Below are 19,485 nucleotides of genomic sequence, written 5' to 3' on the forward strand. Positions count from 1 at the left end.
ACTTTGAAATTGTTTGTCGTTGTGACACCAAAGTTTGTAAATAATTAAAAGGAAAGATAAAATAAATAAGTCAACTCGTCACATAGTTACTTAATTTGTGAATGGTTTAGAATTTGACAATTTTACAATTTCGCAAAACTATACTATTCCTATTCTCGATTGCTTTACATTCCCCCTCAACAGATACGTGTGCCATAAACTGTTCCAAAGTTAGTTGCAAGATGATTTACAAAAGGAGAATTTTATTTGGAAATTGGTATAATGAGTATTTTAAATAAATTTGAGAAGATATTTCTATAAGAACTGTTCTACCACATATAATTGGTAGTACACTTTTAAAAAGTACTTTGAACGATTAAAAGAATTATGAATTTAAAATTAGGAGTATATTATAATTATTGTCTATAATAACATAAATATTACACATCAATAAGAATTATCTTCCATCCATAATATTAATTTCCAAATTCAAGTTCTATATTCTGTTTTCAATTATTAAATTTAAATTTGTATATTGTTAATTTCTATTACCTTTCTGCTACAAATGGCTACCAAGTCATCGAAGTCTATGAAAAATGCGAAATTTCAAATACAAGAGTTCATTATTTTGTCAATCCTATTAATTATTAATGGGCGTCTTAAAAATGCTTTATAGATTAGTTCTGTTGTGGCTTCTTGCCTATTCATTACCTACAAACATTAATGGGTGAATAGACGTGCTCGGTTCTAGTCTATCTTTTGTAATATTAAAGAAGCCAACTCACAAATCCTTGTCTATGACCAAAGAACTTGTCGTGTTTCTAGGGCAACCAACCGCCCACGCCCCTTCTACAGGTTTACTCTGTTCACTCAACTGCCATTAGGCACGCATGATAATAATAATGTTGGTGGTACCATTGTTGATGGTGTTGTTCAGTTGCTGCTGCGGCCGATGATGATGCCATAAAAGGCGACACATAATTTCAGCAAACAACCGAAACGCCAAGTAAATGCCAATGTTGTCTTGCTGTATCTATGAGATACATTTCGCTCGCCAAAAGTAAGAGAGGGCAGCTATATATGTATATATAAATATATATATATATATATATATATATATATATATATATATATATTTTTATATATATATATATATATATATATATATATATATATATATATATATATATATATATATATATATATATATATATACATTTTTTTATGTATCTACGTTATGTACACGAGTTCGCGCGGCAAAAATTTTCAGCAAGCCGCATAAATGAATTCTCAATTATATTTCAGGGCCCCATCGTTGTTGTTGTTGTTATTGTCGAGCCACTTCTATGAAAGGTTTTGCAAAAAGTACGCTCAGCTCAGCTGTGCAAAAATAACAACAACAGCCACAAAAGTAAAAGCAACCGAAAACGTATTTTATTTGGGGAATTGCTGTTTGCTTTGCAACCGGAGATAAACAATAACAACAAACATCAAAAATGTTATCTTCAGCACTCCACAGATTATAAATACCCTCGCAAATAGTTCATGACGTACTTTGATGGATTTTTCAGTTTTAAGTTCGACAAACAGAACCATTTTTAAGCAACACAACAACAACAACTCTTTTGTTTAAATACACGCATAAACCGCATAAATTTGTTTCTTTTCTTTTGCAACCTTTCTATCAACATTTTTATGTTTGTTGAAATAAACTATATTTTAATAACAAATCAATTCTCAGACTTAGGCACACGAACCAAACCAATAACTGTGCTTTATGTGTCCTGGCCATGACTTTCTAACCAAATTTCCCAACTACCATTTGAAATAAGTTAAATTTTACTTTATAGAAAAAATAGCTACGTATTCCTAAAGCAAATTATAATTTATAAAATACGATATAACATTCTAAAAAATGTTATTCATAATAATATTATTATCCAAAAAAATATCTAAAACCGACCGGGTCAAATTCGACTTTAAGACCTTACGCACAAAACGTATAAAACGCAAAATATGAACGAGATATCAGATGACACCTTCAAACACTTCACACAATCGTCGACTGGAGCTCCAACTGGAGATGATTGGTTTCTGTTTCGTATTCTGATAATTGTCTTTTAAATCGGGACTTAGAAGAAGGCTAAAAATTTGAAGAAGATGTCATTTCAACAGACAAATGGTTCAAAGTGTTGGAATCACCTTTGCTTATTCTAAGTCGGGAAGCAAAATATTCAAATACTATTGCGCTGTTATTTATACTTGTAATTTTTTATTTTATTAATCGATTTGATGTGAAAAACTTTTAAGAAAGGTGCAAACTTGAATATAAGGGTTTTAAAATGTTGATAATATTTTCTAAGTTCGGTGTTCTCGATGCGTGGCTGAAATCAGTTTGTTATTACAAACACATATTTTCTACATTCAGAAAAAAGTGCTAGCTTCATGATTTTTTATTAAATTTACTTTTGTAAATATACAATTATATGAGCTCGTCTTCAATAACAACCTAGTCGTTAAAATTTTAGTTGAACTTTGTGATTTTTAGTAATTTCAGGCGTTGGTTTAATAATTAATCATTTTTTTCATGTTATTTTAGCAATGCTTGATGTTTAGTTTGAAGTTCAAATGGGAAAGATTCCAGCGTTAAATTTTCTTGAGCAAACAGATAAAAACTCTTGAAACTATCTACATACATTTAAATTTTAAATAAAATAAAAATATGACATTACAATTGCAATCTCAATATAAATGGACTGTAGCCATATAATAATAAATAAATGAGCAGCTCCGGTGACTGAAATAGTTGCATTGATGTTGAGAGATGCCGGCTAAATAATTTGAATTTCAAATTTGTTAAATTTAATATTTGATTGACACAAATGGATTATATAATTAATCTCTCAGTAAATAAATCTAGACCAACAATTATGGAACCATTTAGTGTAGTTTTGGTGTTTGGTGAAAATTAATTAAAGTGATTTCTTTATACATTACGGGACAGTTTATTGAATGCACATTCTATACATAAGTAAAGCTAGATATATAGTATATATAAATTCTTGAGACCTCAGATCAGCACATACTATTAAGTCACAAGTAGCTCTGCCAGATTTCTCATATTGTATAAGCTTTTGGAACTACAAACTTCGCCTCAATATATCTCTATTATTATTTATTAGTACACTCCCAGATTGGTGAACCATATAACCAAGAGAATGTTGACTGCGCTTTCGCTAATCCGTGGATAATAGAAACCTGCAATCTATTCAATCTATTATAATAATATACTTTATTTTATCCCTAGACTAAACTTAAATTATCGGACTGCTGGATAGGTCCTCATAATTATTTGTAATACTTAACTGATTATTTATAATAGTTCACAAAATTTCAGTTTTCTTTTCGTATATTTCTATATAATCAGTTATCCGTACCAACAAAAACAACATGAAATTAAATTTTAAAAAACAACCACGGTGAATGCACAACAAAGTTGCATCTAAGCTTATTTTTTACTCTTGATTTAACCAAAGTTGTTCCCCCCGGTCGCATTTTATTTGTTGAATGTAAAAGTTTGTTTATTATTTTAAAAGTTGTATTTATGCAATTTGTGTGCAGAGTTTTGTGGCTGTCATAGTTTTGGCGCAAACATTTTTTATTTCTCTTTTATTACTACTTTTTTGTTATTATTTTTACAAAAAGTTTCACGCCCAATCGAGAGATAAGGAAGTAAAGCGGAAATGATATACACATGCGAAGTGACATGCTCGTACATACTATTGGTATCTCCGCAGGCAACTAAAATGGCCGAAAAGAAGGAGTTTTGCTTTGCGCCTTTCACAATATTTTAAAGACGCAAATTTCGATTTCCTTGAAATTCTACCTTTTGTTGTTGTTGTTGTTGCTGCTGCTTCTATTATTGTGCTTATTCTTTTTGTTTCTTTCAACATCATCAAAAAATCGGTAATCATCATTATCATCATCGCCAACGTTTGTGCAGCGTGCGGCGTCATACATATGTATATATGTACGTACATACATACATACATGTATGTATGTATTTGTTTGTATTCGCAAATTGTACTTTTGTTTGCAAAACGACAAAAAAAAAAAAGGAAGAGCGAAAAAACGAAATTCGCCAAGCAAAGCCAGCAAAAATTGTAGCAGCAGCGCAGCTTACTAAGCTTTTTATACTTATACAGCCCACTCAGTCGCTGTCGTTGTCGCTGCCGCCGGCGACGTTGAAGTCGACGTTAGCGTCGAAGTTGAAGCCGCCTTTTTTGCTCCTTGTTTTTGCTACGCTTTCGCTTTGTGTTCGCAAGCTCTCTGGTTTGCCTGCCTGCCTGCTTGTCGCCTTTGCCTGCCTGCCTGCCTTCCTACTACAACCGCCGCTGTTGCTTCACAGCTTGGTCTGTTGTTGTTTATTTTGTTGTTGTTGCTGTTGTTGTCTTTGTCACAGTGTGCGTGCGTGCTTTTTGTTCGAACGGCTTTGCAACCAAACTACTGTACTTGCCGCACCGTGTTTATTGCGTTTTATATCCTTTTTGTTGTTGTTGTTATTATTATTTGTGTTGCTGTTCGTTTGTTTGTTTGGAATTTCATTTTAAAATATTCATTTCATATTTTTACTTATTGGTTTTTGTAGCTGTGCGTCTCTCTCTCTTTGTGTGTCGTTCGTGCGTGTATGTGTGTGTGTGTGTATGTGTGTGTGTGTGGCCACCCGCACAAGGCAAACAAATAAGTACACTGAGCGAGCGACAGCGACAGTGACGTCGCAGCGGCAGCGGCACGCACTTTGCGTTCTTTGTTGTTGCTGTTGCCGTTGCCGTTGCTCTGACATCGATGCTGCTGCTGCTGCCGTTGCTTCTGTCACTGATTTGCTGCTTATTATGTCATAATTTATTTTCAACAGGACTCAGTGTCAAAGACAATGCCGGAATTTTGTACAATGAATCATTTTTGTTTGATTCTTACAAGCGCACGCACATAAACATTGCATACATACATACACACACACGCTGATACAAATGTATTTACATACATACATACATCTACATATATGTATGTTTGTATGCATGCGTGTGTGTGTGCTCTGCTACGCACTGCACCGGCTTTTGCTGCCGCCGTCGCTCTTGTGTTGTTTGTTGTATCTTTGAGTTACCTTTGTCGCATATTCTCTTCTTTTTGCATTTCCGCTTTAGGTGTTGTGTTTTGTTGTTGTAGAAGAGTTTGCCGCGGCAACGTAGTAGCTATCAATATATCTTTTATAAACTTTACTTTTGTATCTTTCGCGCACACATACACAAACACCGACAAATACGCGCACACAAAGTCGACGTTGACGCTAACGTCGGCGCTGCCGTCGCCGTCACTTAAATCAGCGTCGTCAGTAAATTACGCGCAAAAAATTCACAATTACGAGTTAATTTTTCAGTTTACTTGAAATTCTTTTTTATAACATTTTCGGTTGTTGTTGCTGTTGATTTGTTTATTTTTTGTTTGATTGGCTTTTGTGCCCGTTTGTGTGTTAGACATTGAAGATGCACGCACACACACAAACAAACACACAAAAGAGTGCGGTTGAATTACAACGCAGCGCCTAGAAATGAAACGCGGTACGCGCAAACACGTCCAAACACTTTGGAATCCATTCGTGTACTGAAACAGAGCTTTGACGCTGCTGCCACCGCCTCTGCTTGCGCACTCTGTCATCGCCGTCGACGTACGCGGCAGCGTCGCACATTGGCTGTTTTCTGTTCAGCTGTTTAATAATTTTATCATTTTTTTGAATTTGATTAAAACAAAACATAGTGCTGACTGCAACCAGCTAATAAATCTTAAAAACAAAAACAAAAGAAACACAAACCGAAGATGTATACAGTCTGTGACGAAAAATATTTAGAATTGTAATAAAAAATGAAAATCACTGGTCTGCTCCAACTGGAACAATTTATGAAATTTGATTTTCATTTTTTATTTAAAAAAAAAAAGTATAATTTTATTTATTATTAAAACAATGATTTTTGTGCAAAGCTACATTGGATACAAAATGCTTTGAATTTTGTTAAAAACATAATAAATGATTTATGATTATTAATTTTGTATTTGTTTGTTTCTTATGTTTGGAAGGAATTGTTGAATTGAAAATCCTGTGAAATCCTAAAAAATCAAATTGTAATTAACTTACATTATTTAGCTGGTAAAAATAAAATTACTTACTTTCAAGTATATGTACATACCAGGGTTAATTTCAAACATCAAGATGTGTTTCTAAATATGTGTCGTAGACCTGGACTTGACAACTTGAGGTGAGTATACTTACAAGATACACAAATTATTAGAACGTTCTCTTTTAAATAGACATGACTGTAAAATTTAAATTTATTTTAATTAACATAATTTCAATTATTTTATTTACATTTTAGTTTAGTGGACTTTGGCGATATTTGTTTGCCAATATTACAGAGCTCAAGAAACAAAGAAATTGGTCTCTTATGCTAAAAAATTTGAAACCAATGTTCAGCGCCGCAAAGCGTCTTTGGCTATAACTGCGACTGCGCCGCTAACGTCGCTGTATGCGTAAGCTTGCGTTTGCCGGCTTTGACAGCGGCAACTTTTGTTTTTGTTTGCGCCGCAAAAGAAGCATAAAAAAATTTCAATGGCGACGCTGGCGTCAAAAGCTCCGTTGTAGCGTTTTGGCATGAATGAAAGTTTGCAAAAACCGAAACAAGACAAATGGAACAAACGTTTTCAGGGCTTTTGGCGCCTCGCAGAGTTGCCCAATTGATAAAGATTTTGTTTGAAAATCTGCTTAAGCATTTATGCCGTTTCAGGGGCTAATAAGAATTTATTCGAATGTAGTAACATGAACTGCGACCGTTTGGTATAAGAATTATTTTTTTCTACGTCTTTTTATAAGAATTATAAACATATTTCCATAAAAAAAAGTAGCTTAGGAAAGAATATCACTTATTGCGTTAGTATGGGGACTAAATAAATTAATGAATATGTTTTTATTTGTAACACTGTGTATTCTATACACTTTTCAATAAGGATTTTACAAAATTAAAGATCTTCAATTTTATGCCTATGTAAGCTTAATAAGTTATTAGTAAATTCGTCTTGTAATTTTGTAAATATGTTTAAATCTTTTCAGTAAAAAATCAGCAGTAAAAAACATTTAAAAAATATGAGGCTTCTTTAATTTTCTGAAAGAATTGGGGAGATAGCTTTTAGTTCTAGATAACAAACACTCCCTTACTTTAACTATATTTTCTTACAAAATCATGAATTCGAATATAATGCTCATTATGCGAACGGATTGAGTATATATGGAGACAGTTCCAACTTAGACGGCTTTAAGTAAGGAGAATAAGAAGGCCTTTCAGGTACTCATACATATATGTAAACCCTAATTAGAGCGCCAGACTCTCGCCTAATAACAATTAATATCTTATGAGGTGATGACTTTAAAATCAATATATTACAAAATTTATTCGAACGGTTATTATAAATATTAATATTTCAGTGTTGTTATTTTTCTTAAATTCGAGCGCAATAAAATGTAATAAATGTATTATTTTTAAATTCAAATAGCGATTACTAAATAAAAATAAATGAAACTAGAGCTTGGTTTGATATCTCATTGCCAATTTCAGAGCAATTGGTCTTGGCAATGTGAAGGTATTTTGTTTTGCTTTATAATAATGATTTCGATCCATACGGATATGAAAGAAGTCAACAAAAAAAAAAGAAACGTTAGACTGAATAGTCACTCCTTGATAATAAGAAAGAAAAAAAAAACGTATTCGTTATGATTTGGTCTCAATAATAAGTTAGACCTATTTTTGAGTTAGAATTAAAGAATATTCAAATATTCTTAGTATTTTGTTCATGTGTATATTAAAATAAATACTCGTACTTTCTTTAACTTCACGTCTTCTTCTCATGAGATAATTGGTTCGCATTGCGCTTAAAACGGTATTAAAAATCACAATAAAAAATTTATGATTTTAATACTCCTTTAGAACATATTCTTAAAACCTCGTAAGAAAAGTACATTTATTTCTATAATAAATATAGGGTCTTTCTTAAGAAGGAAAAATAGTATTTCAACCAATACTGCTCAGCTGTAAATATAAAAGGTGATGCAATCTCATACTAATGAAATCCTTTCTTACGTCACTCGTGAGAATAGCAAATAGCCGTCCAAATATAGGTTAAGTATTTAAATCCTGTTCACCACCAAATACGTTTTAACTAAAGCTTCACTCAGTTCTGAGTTGAAAGAATTTTAGAAAACTTGTTACGATTTAAGTTCCAGGGAAACTTATTCGGAACAGGACGCCTACATTTAACGCATTTTCGATAGTATTTCGCATCTTTGGGTGATTACCTTGCTGTAAGACCTATCTTAGAGGAAAACTTCAAAATATCTCTGTAATTTTTATATAGTAATGTTATATAGTAAGACAAAATAAAGCCTATAGGGCGTCGGCAATACACTGTCCACCATTTTTCACCATGGTTTTTGGAAAAAGTTAATCTTAATTATTTTTTTTTTATGACTAATAAAATCCGTAACAATTTTGGGAATCGGAACATGTACCTTAAAAGTTTTCGCCAACACTGATTTCAATTGAAGTTTTTTTGAATCTGATAGGCTGATTACGGAATGATCCGGCATGATCATCAAGTTTTATTTTATAAAACATCTCTCATCAAATTTAAGTTAAGTGTAGTTCCGAAAGAGTTAATATCTAGTCTTATTGTTTTTTCATTTTCGCATTCCTTAATCAAGAAAATCGGTTAGAGAGTCAACAGTATTTGGGCGTGTATGAATCTTTATTTAAGATCAGTTTAGTTGTGTTTCTTCAATACAATCTATTAATGGCTTTTCCTAATGCATAGTAAAGTATATTCCTTTATATGTGTCTTGCATTTTAATGCAGTATGTGTGTGTGTGTGTTCGGTGTATTTTTTAAAATTTTTTTTGCAATCTGTTTTTACAAATTCAGTTTTCATGATTTCCGAAATTGCTTGACTATTCCTTTAAATTGATTGAATTGCCTCGTAATTTGAACTTCTAGTCAGAGCCCGAGCGGGGCGAACGCGTCGCCTGCTTCTTGGACTTCTTTTGCTTGCGTTTCTTCTCGCGATGGCGTTCCTCACGACTGCTGCCACGACTGTTGCGTCGGGCGGCAGCGGCCACTGCCGCAGCCTCATCCTGAGCGCGCTCCTCCTCGAGCTTTTTGAGCGTCTCGGCTTTGAGTCGCTCCAGTTCCTCAAGTTCTCGGGTGGTGCGCTCCTTTTCTAGATCGTCAAGGCGCTGTTTCTCTGCACGCCGCTCCTCCTCCTTGGCAATCTCCTTGCGCATATGCTCCTTCAGCAGTAGAGCGGCCTCGGCACGTTTCTGTTTCTTTTCAAGTGCCGCCTTTGCGTCTCGATCTCTCTCACTGTCCTTGCCATCAGAGTCGTGAGCGTCGCGCTCGGCACCGCTGCGATCTGCGCCGGGTGGTGCACGCAGAGGCAGCGCTGAAGTCAGCTTCGGAGCGCTGCGATCAAGCGAGCGACGGCGAGACCTGGGGCTGGGACTGCGACGACCTTTGGGGCTGGGACTGCGACGAGCTCGGGGGCTGGGACTGCGACGAGCTCTAGGGCTGAGACTGCGGCGGGATCTGGGGCTGAGACTACGACGGGCTCTGGGGCTGGGACTGCGACGTGAGCGAGGACTCGGGCTGCGTGAGACGCTGTGACGACGACGACTGCGTGAACGCTGCTGACGCCTGTCGCGATTACGATCTGGCGATTCATTACGGCGCCCACGACTGTCCGCACGATTCTGTGGCGGCTGACGTCGGTCCGGGGGCGAAATGTGCGTCGAAGTGCGTATGGGCGAGAGCGGAAAACGATTGCGATACTCATTGTCTACGGAGCGCGAGCGACGACGGCCAACAGCAAACGGATTGCGTCGATTACGATTCATCATTTGAGGTGGACGCCTCATTAATGGCGAACGTTGCTGCCGGCGCATGGGAGAACGGCGACGTTCTCGCGGGGAACGTGAGCGTTCGGGTGAACGCTTGCGTGAGTTTGAGCGCTCACGAGAGCGTGCATTTCGTTCCTGTTTGCGTGAATTTGAGCGCTCGCGAGAGCGTACATTGCGCTCCTGTTTGCGTGAACTTGAGCGCTCACGAGAGCGTGCATTGCGCTCCTGTTTGCGTGAGTTTGAACGCTCACGAGAGCGTACAACACGTTCCTGCACGTTTCTGCGCTTCGATCGCGAACGCGAACGCTTTGAGGACCTTTGCTTATCGTCCTGGGTCTTACGCTCCTCACGCTTGGGAGCAGCTGGCTCGCGTTCTCGTTCTTTTTCTCGTTCCCGCTCCTTTTCCCTATGTGCCGATTGTTTGGGGCCATGCCGTGTCTTTTCCAGCTCCTTGCTGTTGTTGACTGGCGCATTATCGTGCTCCGCCTCGCTATCTGTTTGCTGTTCATAGTCCAGGGCATTCATATCCACGGACTTACGACGTTTGCTGCTGGCTTCCTCTTTGGGTTTCTCCTTCTCCTTGTCGCGCTCCAGTTCACTGACTTTACGCTCTCGCGCATCCTTGTGCTTGCCGCGCTCAGTGTCCTTAAGAGTCTGACTGTCGTTGCGCTTGCGTTTATCGCCACTGCTGGCGCCGGTGCCGGTGCTGGTCTTGTGTTCCGGCGACTTTTCTGGTGTCAATTTGCCACCATAGGTGCTGGCATGTGATAGCTCGAAAAAGGACTTCTTTGGATCCTTGGTGGCCTCCTCATGACGCTTCCTGCGCTCCAGTTCACGACGCTTCACCTCCTCGTCACGCAGCTTCTTTTCCTCCTCCAGGCGTTCCAAATCAGACAACTTAATGGTCCGTTTCTGGGCATGCTTCCAATGCGGCGGCGTGTTGCTGCGTGAACGACTGCGTGAAGGCGTTCGAAACCGCTACAAAAGAAAATATTTTTATTTTATTACCATTTTACTCAAGCGAGATAGACAATAGTTGTACATACAAACACGCCACGCCCTTTCACAATACGCCCACTGCGAGATGTCGGTGCTTGTTTTTTAGACCAGCCGAAAGCATTGCGATTACGGTCACGATCCCGATCCCGATCACGTCCACGGTCTCGCTCCTTCTCCCGAGAACCATCGCGTCCATGAGTTCGCTCGGTGCGCTCTCTTGAATGCGACTTTTCGCCGCGAAGCAGATACTTATTCGACACCTGCGATAAAAATGAGTTGCTATATAAATATTTTCAATAATGGGTTCCTTAAAAACAAAAACAAAAAGTTTAGAATCAATACTAATTACAGCTTAGGATTGTAAATTTATTAAAGGAATGGGGAAGGGTTTTATGTCTATATGTATTACCTCTGGTATTTCATTTGGATCGATTTTTGTTAGAGTGACGAGCGGATGGATCTCGCCCTCCTCATCCTCCTGCTTCTGGCGCCCGTTGCCGCGCTCTATCTCACTATAGATGTAAATTTGAATCAGTAGTAAGATAATTAATACGATCATTAAAAATCAGAAAAAATAAAACAATCATGCTCTTAGCTGTGAATCTATTTCTATACATATTTCACAGATGAATTAATGTACACCTAAGTTCAATCTTAAAAATTATATTTATCTCCTACACGGTTTGTCAATTGAATTCTTCGCCTTCTTTGGTCTCACATGTTTTTTTTTAATCAATCTTAAACCCGATCACAAAGTCTTAAGGCGTTACAGTTGCGAATTATAATCAATCCTTTATCCAGTTCAACAAAAAATATAAATAGGGTTGTTTTAAAACGCCGACGAAATTAGGTGGGAATCTGATTTTAAGATTGATGATCTGCTGATTGAGAAATTTAACTGATAAATCGTGCTATGTATAATAAAATAAAAAATTAAAACTAAACCAAAACATTGGAACTATTGGAATATTGAAATTTTAAAAACAAAAAATAATATATTGAAAAATGTAGAAATACTTTTTTGATAATTATACTCATTTTTGTTACCATCTGGAAAATGGCTAATTTTCTATTTCCCTGATGATACTGCACTTTAATCAAAAAAACCTCTGATATATTGCATCGCAATTTTCTAGCTCCACAGTCCCTATCACATTTTAAAATATAATAATTGCAGATCTACTGATATTTCAGATTCAAAAACCGTCAGACATTCTGAATTAGGAAATTCCATTTTAGGGCTATACATTAAATTTGAAATTTGTATAATACGCACTTTTCGCTGTCACTCGACTTGGACTCCTTGCGTGAACGCTTCTTTTTCTTCTCCTTGCGCTTAGGCTCTGCTTCGCTTTCACTTCCTGTATCTTCTGAGGTCGCATAGCGTTTCTTCTTCTTCTTGTCTTTCTTCACTGCAAGTAAGCAAATGGATTGTGGAGTGTTAAGATAAAGTACTGGGGCAGCAACCCTCGTCTTACATACCTTTAGTCTGGCGAACCAGTTCACCACAATTGGCAATGGCCGCATCCTGCAAGGGTCTGGAGTTGCGATCAACAGGCAATTCCTCGAGCTGTTTTACTAATTCCTGACCGGAAATAACATGACCGAATACAACATGAATGCTGCAAAGAATGGAATTCAATATTATAGAGTTTAATTGCTTCTAAGGGATGGGGATAGACTTACTTGTCCAAGTGTGGCGCAGGCTGTGTTGTACTACAATGAAAAACAGAAGAAGAGAAAAATATTCTTTACACATTGGCAAACTGTTTTTTTGTTGGGAGTTGGTGGTTGTAGTAGCGGTTGTAGTTGTTTCTGTTGTTGTTGTACGTGGTGGTTGAGACTATGTTTTTGGTGCAACAAGATAAAAGATTTTTGTTTTTTGGTCTTATTGTGAAGAATGGAGACGTGGTGGCAACAAACGACAACTAGAGGACCATCTACGCCATCAGATTAGCCAGCCATCAACCATTTTCGCAAGACGGGCTGGCGGGAGATCGATCGAGCACATTGTAGACCTCAAAGAGCGTGTCCCTTTTTTTGTGCCACCGAGCAGAGACGTCGTGGTTTGCGGCCCTGGTCGTTGCTGTTCGGCTGGCCAAACACAGGCGATAGGCCCGAGGCGAGAGGAGACACACTCACACACACCGGTAGGGTGTTGGATTGGCAGTAGCCTGCAGGAGCAGTAGCAGTAGTAGTAGTAGAGGCTAGCCCTCGTAGAGGCTCGACCCACACACATTAAGCCGGCTCTGCTGGCACACTGGCGCTATCGAGGGGATCGCTGCGTGCTCAATTAATGCCGAGTCCCGAGCACGCTCATCTACAGTGCGGCAAGAACTCGCTTTTTTTTGTGACGCTCGGCTATATGGCAATAGAGATCAATGAACAACAACAGTTTTTTAAAATAGAGATTTTTAAAGAGAGCAACATTTAGTTAAAAAGATTTTAATTTTTTTTTTTTAATTTTTTGGTAGCTGCAATAAGAACTGTTGGGATTAGAGTACGGCGTGCATGGAGCAGGCCAAGACGCAACGACCTGACCACTTACATAAAGAACTGGGAGCCATTGGTGTTCTTGCCCCGATTGGCCATTGACAACAAAAAAGGACGATCGTGTTTCTTATCAAAGCATTCATCTGTAATTAAATGAATAGAATTTGAATTATATTGAGGTTTGTTTCTAAAATAACAAAAAGCATTCGTAACTTGAAATGCTGATGTTTAAACGTTTCGTATTTAGGAATTAATAATTGAAAAAAAGAGTCGAAATTAGCGGATCTAAAAGAGGAAATTGAGAAGAAGAAAGATTTTAAAGACTCTATGGGAGAGAAAATATACAAGAGTATTAAGTAGGAGTCAGTAGAATAGAATTTTAAAAAAATAAATCTCGCAGAGGGAAAAAGGGTTTAAAATGAGAGAAAACATGAAAAAAAAAAGAAGATATTTAAAATAGGAAATTGAAATAAGTTGACTATATTCTGCAGCGGAAGTTTATAGCAAAGAATGCATATTGAAGGTAAGAAGTGCAAAAACCTGTAACGACCCTGATCTTAAAAACGTTGGGAAAAGCTACAAATTCTGAAAGAGAGTTAGGCCGGTCAGCTATTTGGATCGACTTCGGAAAAAGTTAGGAAGAAGGAGCAACCAAGTCCTCCAGAATTCAACATTTACCAACACTTTTATTAAAGAAAAACTATACAAGTATATTGTACATACATATGTACATACATATATACAGCTCATTATTTGATTTCATTTCTAATCAAGCGACATTTGTAATTATTTGAAACGCTATTTGCTTGGGCTATTATTATTATCTTGCACAAACAAATAAATCCATTGATTATTGATTTTTGTTAATCGCACGCATGCACAAACACATGCATACATACATACACACACACACACTCAAACTCTTACCCTCAAATGTGCCGCCATAAATTGATTCGCCGCCAGTACCGTTACCAGCGCTAAAATCACCCGCTTGCACCATAAAATCCTTAACCACACGATGAAAAATTACATTCTTGTAGTGCAATTTCTTGCCTGTGACCAGACCATTGCCTTTTTCGCCGGTGCACAGGGCACGAAAGTTTTCGACGGTCTTGGGAGCCACATCATTGTATAGTTCGAAAACGATTCGACCGACCCCGAGCCCCCCGAGCGTAATGTCGAAGAAGCAACGCGGACGCGGTACATTCGCGTCGCGCTTATTCACCGTCATTTTTTCACAAATAGTTATGCCCTTTATTTCTCAACAATTTTTTCTTCTCGACAGACCGAAAATTGCACAATTGTTTGACGCACGCACGTTAAGTGTGACCATATAGCGGAAATGGCAAAAAAACGACAACTTACAGTCCAACAAAAAAAAAAATACTGAAAGTACCAGTAACTGTTCCTTTCATTTCCTTTTGTTTTTTTACTTGTTTTTACTTTAAAACTTGCATTAAATATAAAATAAATCATATTCATAACATAAATGATTAGATTATGAAAAAAACTTGGGTTTTAATATGACTTTCATGTTGTTTGTTTAATTTAAACGAATTTATTGATTTAAGTATTTAAATTGTATGGCAAGTGTAGCAAATTTTACTTAAGTAATTAAATAAAAATGTATGTTCTGAATATTATATTTCAACGAATGTTGATTACTCTATAAGTAATTGCACAAAATAATGTAAATATGCATAGTTTTAGGGTAAAAATTAAAATTTGATTTAAATGTTGGTATTAGTTTATCAAATGCTTAAAAGTAATTACAAATACAGATAAACATAGCTGAATCGAAGCTATAGCGACGTGGCATGAAGAACGGGCTAATGAAATATATGTATATATGTATATAGACATTTACTTAATAGAGTAAATAAAATGTATATATATTCACATTATTGGATTTATTTGAATGGGGAAGCTATATTGGAAACCATAATAAAGAAATGTTATGAGAATTTAGAAAGTGTGTTTTAAAAGGTGAATGAAAAGTTTCAACCTTTGACTTGTGAAGGATTGACATTCTGACACAAAGTGCGTTAAAAGTATTGGTGTTAATTTATGGGCAGATGCCATGTTTGTGACAGGATCAAAAATGTGCTTTTGGACAGATTTTCAGAGCATACCCTAAAAAATAAAATGCCAGTATAGATTTAGAAAAAAGATTTGAAAAACTATAGTATTTCAAAATTTAACACAACGTTTATTTAAATTTTCTGTATTTTTTACAGATAAGTTAAGTAAGATAAGATATGAAAAATTAATTAATCTCCAATCCAAATTATGAAAGGCTTGTATATCTCTGGCGCATTTTTTGGAAAGAAGTGTTATTTTCGACTTTTTTCCTAATAAATTAATATTAAAGTGGGGCGCTTTTGCCAGGCGATAAAGATAAAAATCTGAAATTAACAAAATTTAATAAATTTTGCTTTAATTTTTTACCATAGATATAATAATAATAAATTATTACCAACATAGATGCAAACTTCAGAGGTCTTCCACAATAAAACTATTATGACTGTACCGATAAGACTGAAATAATAATAATATTAAAAAAGAAATAAAATATTATAAAAAATTAATAGGAAATATATGATTACTAAATATTAAAAAATTAAAAATACCAACAATTTCACAATGTTTTTATGCGACTAGTTCGAATGTGGAAAACTTTGGTTTTGATAGAAAGATATACGAGATTTGAGGTATACCTGGTGTAAATCCCGACATTCAGTCTTCAGGGCCTTTTTAAGATATTTCGAGCCAATATTGCCCTAAAATTTCGAATAATATAAAGGCCTGGCGGCTGTGAAAAGTTATAAATCAACCAGAATGGGACTATATCTGCTCTGTGAGTGAAATTCGACCAATACTTCGTCACTTTACAGCTTGATTCTTTCAATATTATTTTAGATACTTCAGTTCTTTCATTATACTCTGCAAAAAAGTTAACATTTCCACTTGTAGACTCAGGCCATAGCGCTGCCTACTAACAATGCTAAAAAGTCCATATTGATAGAATATCATAATTGTGGATATAATTGAAAAAAGTAGTTGATAATTTTATTTTTTAATTGCACGATCATCAGAAGTTTACCACAATAGTTTGCTTTGCAGCTCAGAATGCTCAACATTGGGCTTAAAGACGAATATAGAGAAGACATTGAAAGTGTTGCGAAAATGGTGCAAGTATAAAAGTTTGAAACTTATAACTAACTGGTGAGGATATATGTTTGTAGTATGTATAAGCATTAAGGTATACAAATATATAAGTATAGTGTATTTCAATGTGGTAAATACTTTCGGCGAACGAAAATGGAATTACTATTATGGAGTAGCGTCCGTTTATTCCACAGTAACGGACTTGGCCAGATTGCGTGGGCAGTCCACATCGCAGCCACGGAGCACGGCAATATGATAGGAGAGGAGCTGGAGTGGGATGACAGTCAGGATGCCCTGCAAACAGTCGACGGTGCGGGGAATTCCCAGGGAGCGGGTCGAGAAGGCCATAGTCTCGGCATCGCCCGCCTCACAAATAAGTATTGGCCGACCCTTGCGGGAGGTGACTTGTTGAAGGGCATTCATGCACTTGGTATATACCGGATCGCGTTGCACAATCATTAGCACCGGCATCTCATCGTCGACCAGCGCCAGCGGACCATGTTTAAGCTCGCCAGCCAGAATGCCCTCGCTGTGCATGTAGGTGAGCTCCTTAACCTTCAGGGCGCCCTCCAGGCAAGTGGCAAAGTTATAGCCACGTCCCATTATCAGCAGGGATTTGTGTTGGTAGAGCTCTTTGGCTAGCTCCTGCACCTCCGAGTTCAGCTGGAGCACAGTTCTAATGTGATCCGCGAGCTGCGAGAGTCCATTTATGATTTCGAGACGTCGCTGCTGCAACGACAAACGATCCTCGGACATGACAAGCGCAAACATCACCAGCGAAATGAACTGCGATGTGTAGGCTTTGGTGGAGGCGACACCAATCTCTGGGCCAGCATTGATGTGCACGCCACAGTGGGACTCGCGACAGATACTGCTGCCCACTGTGTTGGTTACGCCCACAATCAGCGCCCCCCTCTGCTTACAATAGCGCAGAGCCATCAAAGTGTCCGCGGTCTCACCCGACTGTGAGATGAAGAAGCACACATCGTCCCGAAAGATGGGTGTGTTGCGATCTAGAAAATCCGAGGCCAACTCCACCATAACGGGCAGCTCGGTAAGCTCCTCCAGCAGTTGACGCGTCGCCACAGCGCTGTGATACGAAGTGCCGCAGGCAATCAGCATGAGACGGCGACAACGTTTGATTTCCGGTATATATTCCTTAATGCCGCCCAACACGACGGTCTGGGTGTCGAAGCGCATCCGGCCACGCATTGTATTTACCACCGACTCAGGCTGCTCGAAAATCTCCTTTAGCATGAAGTAGTCGTAGTTTCCCTTCATGATCTGTTGTATCTCCATCTTTAGTGTTATAATCTCTCGGGCATGCGGATCATCGGAAGACTTGTTCAGACGATGTATACTCAATATGCCATCACGCTTAACCGCAGCCACATCGTCATCCTCCAGATAGATGACTCGATTTGTGTGCTCAATGACGGCGGAGGCATCAGAAGCAAAGAAATATTCCACCTCCTTGTCTTCTAGTGGCTGAAATTCTGCGCTACAGTCGGCGCCGGCGGCAGAGGGCAAAAGCTGATACTGCTGGCCATGCGGACGATGCGCCTTGGCATAGAGAATTGGCACATGATCGGTGGCCAGCTTGTTTTTGGCCTTAATTCCCACCAGCAGCGGAGAACCGCGTCTCGACGCGACACACTCGCCAGGAAAGTGCTTTGACTTGAAGGCAATGGCAAAGGCGCCCTCCAGCTGTTGAATCGCCTGCTCCACTAGTTCGCCAAATGTATAACCAGGATGCTGCTGCCACAAATGATGCACCAGCTTCGCAATTACTTCCGTGTCCGTTTCCGATTCAAAAACATAGCCACGTTTCTCTAGCAATGTCTTCACATCCTTGTAGTTGGTTATAATGCCATTGTGCACAACCACAAAGCTATTGTCCTCATCACTGCGCTGCGGATGCGAGTTAAGCTCCGACGGCACGCCATGGGTGGCCCAACGTGTGTGCGCAATGCCAATATGAACGTTCACCGCATCCGCATAGCCAGTACCTTGACAAATCTCTAATATGGCATCCTCCAGCACCTTCACCTTGCCGCTCCTCTTCACCATAATTATGTCGTGTGATTCGCCAGGCGCGTCGATGGCCACGCCCGTCGAGTCATAGCCGCGATATTCCAAGCGCTTCAGTCCCTGCAACAACAAATCGAGCACTTCCTGGCGCGTCTTTGGAGTCAAATAGTTGAGGTAAGCGAATATGCCGCACATTTTGCTGCAGCTGAAGAAATTCTAGCAGTAGAGGCCACGTCAACAGATCTGCAACTGCGTGTACGCTTGAATTGAAAATAAGCCAAAGCCGCAAGTTGTTATGTTAATGTTAATTTACGACGTTACGTTGCGCACTTATCGCAGCACTTCCGTGGAATTATTCTCCCGAGATAAAAAAACAAAATGGGAAAACCTCACGTCTCTATTTCTGCCGACGCCACGCCACCCACAGCACTTAAACAGCTGACGTGCGCAAATGTAAACATTAGCTTTTTGGGCATGATTTAGTGAGCTAAGTACACGGTGTGCCAATAAACATTAAACAATTTTTACTCTCACGTACAAGTGCGAGAGCGTGCAACCAATGTGCTCGCTCCGCTGTTTCTGCAGTTGTTTATATTGATATTTTATTGTGTTATTTAGTAAAAGCGCAAATTGCTATGCATGTCTGACCGTAGCTTAACTTTGAAGTATATTATATTATTTAAAAATCACTTCGTACACTCTCTAGCTCCATTTTATGACGTCAGCCAGGAGAACATAGATTATCGTACTTGCGTTACCGTGTTGTTACTATTACCATTGATATTAGGTACGCAATTAGGTATACAATTGTAATTGCGTGCGTG

The 19,485-nt window shown here is 38.1% G+C and overlaps 2 protein-coding genes across 2 annotated transcripts; both read right to left on the reverse strand.

Moving 5' to 3' along the window:
- Positions 1-8,807: 8,807 nt before the first annotated feature.
- Positions 8,808-14,759, reverse strand: LOC115620237 (peptidyl-prolyl cis-trans isomerase G). The gene is made up of 8 exons (XM_030513382.1): positions 14,390-14,759; positions 13,518-13,605; positions 12,656-12,685; positions 12,452-12,591; positions 12,246-12,381; positions 11,379-11,481; positions 11,017-11,229; positions 8,808-10,948 (listed from the first exon to the last, which is right to left on the reverse strand). Exons 1-8 carry the CDS (start codon positions 14,691-14,693, stop codon positions 9,068-9,070), a joined length of 2,895 nt encoding a protein of 964 aa, XP_030369242.1. The 5' UTR covers positions 14,694-14,759; the 3' UTR covers positions 8,808-9,067.
- Positions 14,760-16,504: 1,745 nt separating this feature from the next.
- LOC115621283 (glutamine--fructose-6-phosphate aminotransferase [isomerizing] 2) lies at positions 16,505-19,113 on the reverse strand. Its single transcript, XM_030514886.1, has one exon. The coding sequence runs from the start codon at positions 18,854-18,856 to the stop codon at positions 16,814-16,816; it is 2,043 nt and encodes a 680-aa protein (XP_030370746.1). The 5' UTR covers positions 18,857-19,113; the 3' UTR covers positions 16,505-16,813.
- Between the last annotated feature and the right edge of the window lie 372 nt (positions 19,114-19,485).

The sequence above is a fragment of the Scaptodrosophila lebanonensis genome, unplaced genomic scaffold, assembly GCF_003285725.1.
Source record: "Scaptodrosophila lebanonensis strain 11010-0011.00,11010-0021.00 unplaced genomic scaffold, SlebRS2 tig00000024-arrow-pilon, whole genome shotgun sequence".
Classification (NCBI taxonomy): Eukaryota; Metazoa; Arthropoda; class Insecta; order Diptera; family Drosophilidae; genus Scaptodrosophila; species Scaptodrosophila lebanonensis.